The sequence below is a fragment of the Neofelis nebulosa genome, chromosome 4, assembly GCF_028018385.1.
Source record: "Neofelis nebulosa isolate mNeoNeb1 chromosome 4, mNeoNeb1.pri, whole genome shotgun sequence".
NCBI classification, from domain to species: Eukaryota; Metazoa; Chordata; class Mammalia; order Carnivora; family Felidae; genus Neofelis; species Neofelis nebulosa.
Genome location: NC_080785.1, coordinates 88,440,734 through 88,454,382, shown reverse-complemented (window position 1 = coordinate 88,454,382; position 13,649 = coordinate 88,440,734). Strand labels below are relative to the sequence as shown.

The window sequence follows — 13,649 nt, the reverse complement described above, 5'->3', positions numbered from 1 at the left end:
GAAGGGCCGCAAGGACTGCGCGTCCCCCAGGGGGCGCACTGGGGTCCGTCGCTGTCCGGAGGCGGGCTGGCCCTCGTTTCGGCCCGGGCCCCGCCCCACCAGGGCCGAAGCCCGCCTCCCTCCCGGCTGCCCTGGGCGGTAGGGGCGTGGAACTTCGGGTGCAGCCCCGGCCCCTCCCCCCCCACCTCTCCCGCGGTTGCCGGGGCAACGCCAGGACGCGCTAGCCCTTAGCTCGGGCTCCGCGCCTGGTACGCGAGGCGCGGAGAGCAGGCGGGGAGTTTCAGTGGGGCCTGTGGTCATGGCCTCGCTACGCACTGCCAACTCCCGGCTGAGGAACTACTTCAAAGAGAACTACATTCCTCAGGTCTGCGAGGTACTGGAGCCACGTGGCGGCGGAGTTACCAGAGGGGAGAAACCGAAGATATCTGGGAGGAGCTGGGGTTTAGCCGCAGAGGGAGCGGAGGGATTCTGGGGCGGAATGGGACGATGAGGTTAGCCTTGAGCAGGGTGGCGATCTGGGCTGAAGATACAGATCAGAAAGGAGAGGACAGAGGGAGGTGATGGTGGCTGAAAGGGGGGAATGGGTGACCTAACTCGGGGAGAAAGTACAGGGTCCCGGGGCAGAAACCCCAAACTCCAAACTTTAAGGTTTGGGCGCATGGGGCGCGAGAGGGGCCTGAGGACAAGAGAAGTGCGAAAGCAGTGCCCTAGAAACAGAGGAGGAATATCCGAAGAGTGTGGCTTTATGAAGAGAGAGGGCAATAGTGCCACCTAAGGTGAGGTATAGTGGATTTGGCACACGGTGAGCCTGGGGTTTCAATGGAGTGGTGAAGGCAGAAGATAGAGACCTCTCGACGGAAGGTAGCCGGCCCTTTGTGAGGGGAAAGACCCCACCACCGGGATTGCCTTAAACAGCAGACTGTTCCCTACCCCCACCATTATAACAGGAAGGGAGGAAGGAGGACAGGAGAGGGTGGATAGGTTTTGTAGTTTTGGGGGTAGGAAGCCAAGAAAGTTCTCTGGTGACTTCCATTTTCTCTACAAATATTTGGTAAGATATTTGCTAAGAATTATATGTTTGGGTGGAGTTGGAGGCTGCAGAAGGGGTTTTGAGCAGAAATAAAGTATGTGGAGAATGACGGGGAGAGAGGTCTAGCTAGGGAAGGAAAGAACCAGGCAGTATTGAGAGGCCCGCTTGGGATAATAACTCCTATACAGTTGGGAGTGCAATTTGGTACAGCCTTTTTGGATGGTAATTTAGACATATTGTTGATCAAACATTTCATTTCTAGGGATCCACTCTAGAGGTATACTCTCACATGTACCCAGAAAGCTGTCCAAGGATATTCATTATAGTGAAAATCATAAAGAACTTATATATGAATGAGAGAATGGGCTAGTATATAAAGTATATGTGTACCTTTTCAAAAGAAAAGCCCTCCAAGACACATTTAAAAAGAAGGGGGAAAAATGCAAGTTGTCCCAGAAGTGTCTACAATTGACTCTACTCATATATTTATGTGTCCATATCTATCTACAGTTAAAACAATAACGCATGCATAGAACATATTGCAACACTATTGACAGCAAATGTTTGTTTTAGGAGAGAACCCTAATTTTTTGTTCTATATAGATCTGTATTGTTTTAGTTTTTTTCTGATGAGTTTGATTCATGTTTTACTTCAATTATATTTAAAATATCTGGAGAGCATGGTACTCATCTTCCCCATTGTGTGATTTTTCTTAAGCAGCAGTCAGTAAACCACATGTAGATACAGAAATAAGAGTTGATTTCAACCAGGATAGGTGTTTGCCAGGCATATAGTATGGAAGGGCAGTGGCAAAGGAACTAAGCTTTTCAGAGTGCCTGATGGGCCAAGGAACTGGGTGGGAAATGAGAGTAGGATGTGAGATTGATCTATGGGCAGAAAGTGAAGGTTCCTAAGGAGTGAAGAGGTGTAAAGGGAGTAATTGAGTGAGGGAACTGGAAAAGTAGGAGGTAGGGATCAGGAAGTGGAATATTTGTATTTAAGATTTAGGGCAGAGTGATGACTCAGTCCAGGTTGGCTGTGGAGTAGGTAGCAGAAGTGGACTTGAGTTGAGGGTCAGGGAACATCAGGGAAGTGATAGTCTCTCCTCATTTTGCTCTCCACTTGCCATAAGACTCAGAAGCTGCCAGAGTAATCCCTGGCTCCTCCTTTGGGTGAAAGCATCCTTTGCTCACCAGCCTACCAGGTTGCTTTGCTCCCAGAAGAAAGAGGCCCTCAGAAGTGCCCTTGGCCTAAGGTGACATTCTCATGACTCTCAGGAGTCCTTCACTCACTTCTGCTACCATGTTACCAATAGGCGCAGGAGAGCAGTTTTCTGGGGGCTCACACTCCCACCTTAACTTGGTTAACCCACTAACCCCAGGAGACTATCAGGATAAATCTCATTGTGCCTTATATTCCTGCACAGCTTATTCATCTAATCCAATTTGCCAGGACTGGCTATTTTCCAAAACCCATCTTCTACAAGCTTTGGAATGTGTGTGTGTGTGTACACACACACACACACACACACACACACACACACACACACACACACATATACACACACATAGTATCATGGATTCTCTGTGTATTTAACCTCTTCTGAACTTCACCTACCTATCCTAAATAAAACCTGGATATCATTTCCCTGAAAACCCTCGCATGGAAGCTGATTTAAAACAAACAAAACAAACAAAACAAAACAAAACAACACCCCTGCTTCACTTACTGGGCTACTGATTCTAATTGATGACGGTTTTCATCAGTTTTAGAAAATTGTGGATCATTTCAAACAATGCTTCTACCCAGTTCTCTCTACTCCTTCTGGGACTCCAATCATAAATATGTTAGGTTTGGTTTTTTTGTTCTGTTTTGTTTTTTCCCTATTTTTCTCTTTGTACTTGTTTGGATATTTTTCACTGATTGTCTTTAAGTTTATTGATTCCGTTTTATGCTGTGTCCAGTCTACTGTTAAATATATCAAATGAGTTTTTAATTTCAAACAGTGTGTTTTCCAGTTTTAGAATGTCAGTCTTTTTTTATACATTCCAATCAAAATTCTGCATCTTTTCATCCATTTTGTCTACCATTTCCTGCTTTCATTAATATGTTGTTATTTTAAAATCATTGTTAAGATGAACAACTTAGAAGTCTCATGGAATGGGGTGATTGTTGAAACTGGGTTATGGGTACACAGGGGTTCATTATACTCTTGTTTACTTTCTCTGTGTTTGAAGTTTTCTATAATAAGAAGTTACAAGAGAGTAATGGCTGGGTGTTTTTTCTCATAATGTATGTAGCTAGGGATGGATGGAATAATAGGTTTCATTTGGCTGTATAGTCATTTTCTATTTGTTGTATCAATTATCCATTGCTATGTAATACAACTATAAAACTTAGTGACTTAAAACAGCAGGAATCATTTTGTTTGCTCAAAAATCTGAATTCTGATAAGGTTTTTCAGTTTTTCTCTGCTCCATGTGGTACCATCTGGGGTGATGGACAGGGGTTAAAGGTCCACTTTTATTTTTTAATTTAATTTAATTTAATTTAATTTAATTTAATTTAATTTAATTTAATGTGTGTGTGTGTGTGTGTGTGTGTGTGTGTGTGTGTGTTTGCCACTGTGCAGACTATCCCCAGCAAGCCCATGGGCATAGAGACTTTCTCTGATTACCTGCCTCCAAGCCATTATTGCTGTGGGACATGAGACAATGATGGCCCTTGAAGTTATCAAGGCAGTAGATAAGAAGTCATCCCCTGCCAGCAAGGTCCCAAGTCAACGGTATTGAAGCATGTCCTCTAAGATCCACTTTTAAGATGGTTTGCTCACATGCCTGGCCAGCTGGTGCTGGGTGTTGGCTGGGAGTTCAGCTATGTCTGTGAGCCGGGAGGCTTGGTTTCTCCATATGGGCCTCTTCATGAGCTGCTTGGACGCCCGCACAGTATGGTGGCTCAGTTCTAAGAGCAAATGTTTCTAAAGAGAACCAGGTATGTTCAATTCAAGTTCATTAGGTAACTTATTTTTTTTGAGCAACAGATTAGGCTCTTGACACCAGCCAGCCTTTTTTTCTTAGGGGATGGTAAGTGTGGTAAGCTAAGGAGTGTACAATTAGACCATTCCATCAGCAAATATTTGCTGGGCATCTACCATGTGTTAGTAGAAAATACCTCAATGGCTTTAGCCACTTGCAGCTGTGAATTTGAAGCTGTTTCTAGCCCAAACTTTTCTCCTGCATTCTCTGTGCATTTGTCTATTTGGGTGTCCTATAAATACATACATTAAAGAAATAAAAATAAATAGGTGAAGTTAATGTAAAAAATTGTTAATGCTTATTTATTTTTGAGAGTGATTGTGAGTGGAAGAGGTGCAGAGAGAGCTGGGACAGAGGATCTGAAGCAAGCTCCGCCCTGACAGCAGAGAGCCTGATGCAGGGCTCGACCCACAAACTGTGGGATCCTGACCTGCGCTGAAGTCAGACCCTCAGCTGACTGAGCTAGCCCCGGTGAAGTTAATTTTAATATATTTTAGAAAAACAATCTGTCCAGAATATTATCATTTCAACATGGACTCAATGTGAAATCACATTATGTCTTAGAATTGGATGTGTATTTTACACTTACGTCCCATCTCAATTTGGACCACCATGTCTGAAGTACTCAGTAGCCATGTATAAATAGTAGCTACTATATTGGACAATGCAGGTCTAGAATATATTTACATATTTAATAAATCAAGGAAAATTACCCCTGACCCAGAAGTGATCACTGTGTCTCTAAGTAAGTTTGTTCTTTTCAAGAGCTCAAAGCTTCTGGAACTTCAGGGAGAGTCTGAGTGGCACAGTGAGGGTAGAGGGGCTATAATGGCCAGTCAGCTTGGTGACTTACAACGATCAGTGGGGTCACACATAGGACAGCTATTCTCACATACACGAAAGGAAATTGATGTCTAGGTTCAAATCTTCAAGAATCACCATAATTAGATTTTATTGTGAAAATGAAAGAAGTGATGAGAGCATTCTATCAACTGAATGTTGGGTCTCCCCAAATTCATCTGTTGAAACCTAATGTTCCATGTGATAGTATTTGGAGGTGGGGACTTTGTTGGTGATTAAGTCATGAGGCAGAGCCCTCATGAGTGGGATCAGTTCCCTTATAACAGATGCCCCACAGAAATCCCTTGCCCACCTATGATGTGAGGGCACTATGAGAAGATGGCCGTCTGTGAACCAGGAATCAGCTATCACCAGGCACAGGATCTTCTTGTACTTTGATCTTGGACTTCCCAGCCTCTAGAAATAAATTTCTGTTGTTTGTAAGTCACCCAATCTATGGTGTTGTATTACAGAAGCCCTAATGGACTAGGAGACTAGGTCATGGACTAACTGTTGGAATGACTTATTTGTTTTAAATCACAAAACGCTCTATACCTGTAGCTGAGAAGGTCTCTAGGGGAGACTGGGGGACATGAATGGAGATTCAACAAGTGGCCTTGCTTCTGTCTTTCTGAATTTATCATTCCTTTGGGGTTCTCTCTTTGGACACTGATATATCTGCCTCCCTAATCCTATCTAAATGAAGTCTGTCCCAATAAAGGACAAGTAAAGTGTATGCAAAATCAAAGATGGCTAGTGTCTTTGTCTGCTTGGGCTGCCATAACAAAGTACCATTACACTGGGTGGCTTAAACCACAGAACTTTGTTTTCTCACAGTTTTGGAGGCTGAAAGTCTGAGACCAGTGTGCCAGCATGGTGAGGTTCTGGTGATGGCCTTCATCCTGGCTTGCAGGTGGCTGTCTTCTCACTGTGTCTTCACATGGCAGAGACAGAGAGCAAGTTGTCTGGTGTCTCTTTTTATAACAGTGCTAATCCCATCATGAGGACCCAACTCTCACAACCTTATCTAACCCTAATTACCACCCAAAGGCCCCATCTCCAAATATCATCACAACGAAGACATGAATTTTGAGGGAACACAATTAGCCCATAGTGGCTAGTAAATGTAAGAAAATTAACCCCACTGACAAAAACAAAATGTAGATGAAATGAATTACTGTTTTCCACCTGTCAAATCAAAAATTTTATTATTCTCTGTGTTGGCAAGGTAAAATGGACACTCACATTGGCTGTTAATAAGAGTGTAAATTGATAAGACGTTTTTAGAAAGCAATTTTGAGATATGTATGAAGAGCTTCAAGACGCACCTTCTGATTCTATATTCTTCTAGAAATCTATCCTGAAAAAATAGAGATGAAGATATGTACATTTCATCATTATTAATAAAAATTAATATTATATCCTATAATTTTTAATACTGGGAAAAAGTTAGAAATAACCCAAATGGCCAACCATTTAGAAATTATTAAACATTTATGGTACTACTTTTTTTCTTCTTCTTTTAAAAAAATTTTTTTAATCTTTATTTTTGAGAGAGAGAGAGAGAGAGACATAGAATCTGAACCAGGCTCCAGGCTCTGAGCTGTCAGCACAGAGCCTGATGCAAGGCTCAAACTCACAGATCGTGAGATCATGACCTGAGCCGAAGTCAGACATTTAACCAACAGAGCCACCCAGGCACCCCGGTACTATTTTTTGCAATAGATTATCAACCAACCTCAGTACATGATGGTTTGAGAATTTTGGGGAGACATGGAAAAATGTTCACAACATAATGACCAGCCAAGGAAAAAAAAAGATATACAAAAAAAAAAAAAGAATATACAACAATATATAATCCTGATTTTAATTTGTACAATTATCATTTTAAAATTTAATTTGTTAAAAATATATGCACTGAGGAAAGAAACTAAAATTTTTCTTAGAGGTTATTTCTGGTCGGCAGGATGATGGTTGAGTTGTATTTTCTTCTTTGTATTTTCTCTGAATTTTCCAAATTGCATAGATAACATGTTATTTTTATAGTCAGAAAAAAATGTTCATATATTAACTGAAATGCTGGTCTAACTGTAGTAAAAATGCCCCTTTTTTTGCTTTCCCATACTATTAGCAAATAAACTAGAAAGCAATAAAGAAAACACAGGGAGCATAAAAGCATTTATTACTGGGAAGTGCTGGTTTCTCATCCCAGGTACAGCTGGTTGGCCTGTTGCAGACCTGCGTCTGGTCTCCCTGGATTGAGCGCCCTTTTGCCTCTGGCCACGTACATGAGGTCTCCTGGACACCCCATTTCCTAGATGGGCCAGTCTCTGTCCCAGCTAGTACTGTCATAAAACCCTCTTCCTCAGATTCGGTTTCCAGATAGCCCTGTGTGTGCCTAATTGCATACTGACAGATTTCCAAAGGTTTGGTTTTGTTTTCTGTTAGCAGAATCCCAGGGTTCTAACGACTCCTACAAGGAACGCTGTATAGCTGGAGAAAGGGCATCGGGAAGAAGAGAGCTCGTCTTCTTCCCCTTATACACTCACCCTACAACATCAAAGAGCAGCTCTGCTTTTATCTGGATATATTTTGGGATTCCCATGAGGTTGTTTTGTTTTTTTTTAAGATTTTTTTTTTCTGACTAAAAAAAAAAGTATTTGAAATCACTGTGACCAATCACCATAGTTCTGTCAGGAAAATGATCTTTTCCTTCATGGTTCATGTTCTCATGTGTCTTTTCTTTCCCTCATGGGCAACCAGTATCTAATATGGCTTCCATGCAAACCTACATGTATTGTTTGTGCAAGAGGTACAAACATCGAGATACAGAATGGCTGTGGGTTTTGTTTTTTTAGACCATGGAGTCAAGTACTTTGTAAACTTTAATTTTAGGTTTGAAGTAAATGAACTAATTGATCAAATACTTGGAAATCTGTGCAATAAGAGATTTACTCGCTATATACTATTTTTAATTCAGGAAAAATATATTTTAGAAATTCCATGTTTTTAAAAAACATCTGCATGTGGACACTCAGAGCCTGCACCTAGATAGAATTGTGGGAAAACTGAGTATTGTCTTCTGATTTCTCACTCACTAGATTCTGTCTCTGAGATAGTTCTTAGAATTCTGAAATACTTCATCCCACTACTGTTGGAATCTCCTTCCTTGGAAATATTCCTTACAAAAGACATTTGTATTTTAAAAGTTATTAAGATAGCAATACACAATGAAGCCTTATTATTTCTGGGAGAGCGAGAGAGAGAGAGCACAAGCGGGGAAGGAAAGAAAGGGAGGGAGACACAGAACCAGAACACAGGTTCTGAGCTGTCAGTACAGAACCCGATGCGGGGCTCGAACCCACAGACCGTGAGGTCATGACGTGAGCCGAAGTCGGATACTCAACTGACTGAGCCACCCGGTGGCCCCAACATTGTCAATAATATTTAGAAATCCATTTCTTCTTCAATTTTCTACTAGGCAGAAGTCAGCATGGTCCCAGGATGGGTGAGATACTATGGGTATAGTGTCTACCAAATTAGTAAACAGCTGTACATAGCAATTGTCTCCAAGAGCAGAAAAGTGCTCTTCAAATTGTTAGCTCAGATTTCGGTTTAACATTTAGTTTGCAAAACTAGATATTCCCAGCAGAGGGCGTATTTAAGTTACAAATCAAAAATTTTTTTGCAAAGTTTTCTATTTTTAGAAATAAGTGTTTTTTTTTATTTTTATGATTTTTATTCATCTTTTATGCTTTATATTTCTTTCATGATAGCTTCCAGTTTGTATTTTGAAAATATTGCATTTATTTCTAAATTACATAGATTCTGTTACTGGGGATTTTTTTTTTTTTTTTTTTTTTTTTAGTTTATTTATTTTTGAGAGATAGAGACAGAGTGTGAACAGGGGAGGAGCAGAGAGAAAGGGAGACACAGAACTCAAAGCAGGCTCCAGGCTCTAAGCTGTCAGCACAGAGCCTGATGAGGGGCTGGAACTCACGAACTGTGAGATCATGACCTAAGCTGAAGTCGGATCCTCAACTGACTGAGCCACCCAGGCACCCCTGGGGATTTTTTTTAGGAACTAATTGCTGCAAATATTTACTAGAGATGCAAGAATCAGGAATTATTGAATATGGAGCAAGAGACCGCCAGCCAATGCAGGAGAGAAGGAACTGATATATTAACTCCTTTTACTGGACCTTGGGGATAGACATATCTTTTGAGGGCAGTTGTTTGCTGCGTTCCCTTAGCCCAGTCAGCCAACTCACAGATGCAGTTCCAGAGGCAAATTTGTGGAACACTTAAATAACCAAAAAGTATACAATGATTATTTCTCCAGTAACAGTTTACTTATTTAGGGATTAAACAGCTGGTGACCACCAGCAGGTATCACAGTCCATTGTCTTGCTCTCACCTCACGGAGACTGGGTCTCCTCACATGTCCCACCTGCCTTAAAACCCCTTAGGTTCTAGTGTTGAGGGACATCTTCTCTCGCTGATGTTCCTCCTGAATGGCTGAAGCCAGCTGACCCTTTTAAATAATCTTCAGTATACTTTGAATTATAGAGTTTCTAAAATAAAAAATTGACACCTTCTACTTAAATGTCAAGAAGACACAGAAACTCTTTTGTTCTCAAATTGTTAACTTAGTAACTTCTGTAGAAACTGATTAAGAGTTCCCCTCCAATGACCCAATAGCATACCAACTCCATTTCTACCATAATGGGATGGCAAGAATTTGTGAGATGTCACTTGGAGCTTGTTTGCAAGGGGAGGGAGCTAGAAGCGACTTTGAACAGAGACTTAAACCTTATTCCTAAGAAAAGGGGTTTCTGTAACTGTGTGATTCTGACATTGCATTTTTATTTATTTTTATTTTTTAATGTTTATTTTAGAGAGAGAGAGAGAATGGGGGATGGGCAGAGAGAGAGGGAGACAGATTTGAAGCGGGCTCTGCGCTGACAGCAGAGAGCCTGATGTGGGGCTCAGACCCACAAACTGCGAGATTGTGACCTGAGCCAAAGTCCGACGCTCAACCGACTGAGTCACCCAGGCGCCCCTGGCATTGCATTTTTTAAAGCAGTCTCATCTTGGGGTGCCTGAGTGACTCAGTTGGTTGAATGTCAGTCTCTAGATTTTGGCTCAGGTCATGATCCCAGGGTCGTGGGATCAAGCCCCATGTGGGGGTCCCCACTGGACATGGAGTCTGCTTAAGATTCTCTCTCTCTCTCTCTCTCTCTCTCTCTCTCTCTCTCTCTCTCTCTCCCCCCCCCCACCCTTTCCCCACTCATGTACATACATGCTCTCTCTCTCTTTCTCTAAAAATTAAATGAAAAATTAAAAATACATAAATAAATAAAAATAAAAGCAATCTCATCTAAAACAAATAAGGTGAAAACTGTATGTTGATTTTTCTACCATTAATTTAAAAGAAGAATGTCTTTCTAGTTTGCATAAAAATAAAATATTTCAAGGGGAGCATGGGTGGCTCAGTCAGTTTAAGGGTCTGACTCTTGATTTCGGCTCAGGTTATGATCCCAGGGTCCTGGGATAGAGCCCCATGTGGGGCTATGCGCTGGGTGTGGAGCCTGCTTAAGATTCTTTCTCTCTCTCTCTCTCTCTTTTCTCTCCCCCTCCCTTCCCTGAACATGTTCTCAGCATGCACTCTCTCTCTTTAAAATAATAAAAAAAAATGAATAAGGGAACAACCAAATAATAAATGAATGAATGAATGATTAAATAAATAAATAAATAAATAAATAAATAAATAAATATTTCCAGATAGTTAACGTGAAAAAACCCCTCGAGTTCTGGAGCAAAATATACATGCAAACAATTTTGCATGAGTGCAATGCTATGGGCACGGGAGGAGCCCTGTGTTTGTAGTTTAAAAACCTTCTCACTTTATGTACCACCTGACCCTACTTTGCCTCATCTGTGAAATCCAGAAATAAGAACATAACCTCTAAAAGTCAAGGTCAACTCTAGTGGGATTTTGGGAAGCAAAATGAACTGTGACTCTCTGATGTTTGGCTGTCTGCGACATTTGGCCATGTGACTGGTCTTGCTGGGGTTTGCTTCTGAATGGCCTAGAGGAGTCTAGAGGAGAGAGGAAGACCCTGTCCCAGGTCCCAGTATAAAATTCTGGCTATGTCTGCTTCTCTCTCATCAGAACCCTTTACTCCAGCCAAACTGGTCTCTGCCCCTGAGGTGTTGCTCTTGCCAAGAGAAAGACCCTATTTGCAAACCATCTGCTCAGTACTTGCTACCTGGAAGTTTCTCCCACTGCCCAGGGCCTCACAAGGCTTTTGTAATCACTTTATCTCTGTACTGGGGAAGCAATTGATTTTTGCATTGCTACTTAGGCCCTTAGTATATTTTACTATATTTATCTGCAGTATCTGGAAAGTCAAATAAGTCTTGCTCCCTTGAGTATCTAAGTGTCTCATAGATAATTACTACTTTGCTATTTATATTTAAACTATTGTTCTATCAAGTTCTCTCTCCTAATCCTTTCCCCCAAATGTATTTGTTCTAATCTCTTCCATCAGGCTTGGTATAAAGTCAATCTCTCTGTCATCACACTGGCCTCTGAATGGTACAAGGGAATAGTTTTGAATTTCTTTTCTCTTTGGTCAAGTATTTGGCTCTACAGGAGGTGATGATTATCAGTGAATGGCTTGTTACCATGATCATCTATGGAGTGTTTATTTTATACTAGAAACTATTCAAAATACTTTTCATATATTAGCTCATTTAATTCTCATGATAGACCTATGATATGTGTACCTTTATGATATGTATAGGGAAGGAAATAAGAACAGAGAAGTAATTGTCAGAGCTTCCCCACTGGGAGATTGCAGATCCAGAATTTACAGCTAGTGGAACCCAAGCACTGCATTATCTTGCTCCTGGAAAGATGGATGGTAGTTGAAAGGAGTAGAAACAATGGTCCTGGATAAACCCATGTTTGTCATCAGTCCCCATACATCTTTCAGAATATTTGAGAAAGACTGGGGACTGAGTTAGAGAGACAGAGCCAAAAGCAAGTGGAAGATTGCACAATTATTTTGTGAAAATACAAGCTTCAGAAAGCCAATTTAGATCTTTTTAAGTCATGGTGTTTTTTGTCCTTGATTGTGTAAGTTTTTACTTAGAAACCTAGCAATAATAATTGCTAATTAATAATAATTAATGTGTTTTTGACAGCCAAACATTCATCTTGTGGGAATTTTGCATAATTTTGCCTCTGCAAAACTAATGGTTTTGCAATTTTTATTTTCATTGGGCGGAAAAACTAGTGATTCACTAATTATGTTTTCTTATTGGCAGATAGCTATATGCTGTTTACACATTAATATATAAAGCCTTAGCCTATTTTATTTTGCCCAGTGGGAAACTGAACAATGAGATATCTTGTGCAAAAAGTGAACATTTGAACTATGCTAGTTCCATATGCCTTTATTATCATTCCAGAGACTTTTCCTCTCAACTTGATTTGACTTCTGCAAGATAACTTTTCAGAAGTAGTTTCCTAATCTGTGGAACTTAGAAATATAAAGAAGTAATTTCTTGTATTCATTAATCAGATCCCAACTTTCTTAAAAATCACCTCAAGGCACCAATGCTCAGACTTCAGTGTGTAGAGAAATCACCTGGGGAGCTCATCAAAATGCAGCTTCCCAGGCCCCATCTTCAGAGACCAATTCACTCCCCAGGTGATTCCAATGCAGATATCCTCAGGGTGCCAGAATGGAATGCAGGATGTGGTAAGTGGGGAATGGAGAAACTCAGCACTCTGGGGACTCAGGCACAGAGTGCCAGAAAGCAGATGGGCCTTTCATGGGATTATTCAGGGAGCTGTCTGAAGTCTGGCTACCACGTAATAGAAGACTTCCGGCCTTGGGTAACAGAATGCTATTCATATCCATCTTGCAACTGTGGTGAGAATCACTGACCTCCTGTGCAATTATATTCTGTAGGTCTAGGGGAGAAAGAAGTCAGTCAGCAGATGGCTAAGTGCTCACTGTGAACATCTGGGGTGGGGCTCGGTCAGGAGGCAGAGCTGGAGAAGGAGAGACATGTAGGTCTAACCACTTTGCCGTAGTCTTGAGGGCTGGGTTCTCAGCCTGCAGCCTGCACACTAAAAGGGGGACATGGAGCTAATTGCAAAGGGAGAACTATGTTGTGCAGGGTCCAGTCAGGGGAAATTATCCAATTTCTTCCTTCTGGAAGAACACTATGAGAACTGCTAAGAGACTAAGGCAGGACTTCCAGGCCTGGATCTGCTGACACTTGGTCCATGGAGGTGGGAAGATCCCTGCATGACCCAGTGGGTGAAATTACTTTGTTCACAAGTGAGTGAGCAGGAAAAAAGCCAGTGAGAATAGGCCCTCTGTAAAAGAACGGCCTCTCCACCTCCACCCCCAGTCCTGCCCCATGCACACTAGACCCTGCCTGCAGGCAGTGAACCAAAATGGCAAAGAGAAATGTCTAAGGAGGATTCCAGGTGGTTTCTGTGGGATGTGTGCTGTAAACTGTTTTCTCTGCCTCAAATGGAGAAATATTCTCCATTTTGGGAAAACTCAATGCAGAAAGTAAGATGGCAACAGCTTTCTGAGTTCATATATGTACTTTAATTTTTTTTTTTTAATGTTTATTTATTTTGGAGAGAGAGAGAGACAGAATGCGAGTGTGGGAGGTGCAGAGAGAAAGGGAGACACAGAATCTGAAGGAGGCT

At 41.4% G+C, this 13,649-nt stretch overlaps 1 protein-coding gene across 2 annotated transcripts in view; it reads left to right on the top strand.

Annotated features, from left to right (window-relative positions):
• The first annotated feature begins 11 nt into the window (after nucleotides 1–11).
• Nucleotides 12–13,649, top strand: part of FBXL13 (F-box and leucine rich repeat protein 13) — a 214,883-nt gene continuing 201,245 nt past the window's right edge. For both annotated transcript variants that reach the window (XM_058725326.1, XM_058725325.1), the window contains exon 1: nucleotides 12–373. In XM_058725326.1, coding sequence (XP_058581309.1) covers nucleotides 299–373 — 75 coding nt within the window. In that variant the 5' untranslated portion in view covers nucleotides 12–298. The remainder of the gene's footprint in view (nucleotides 374–13,649) is intronic.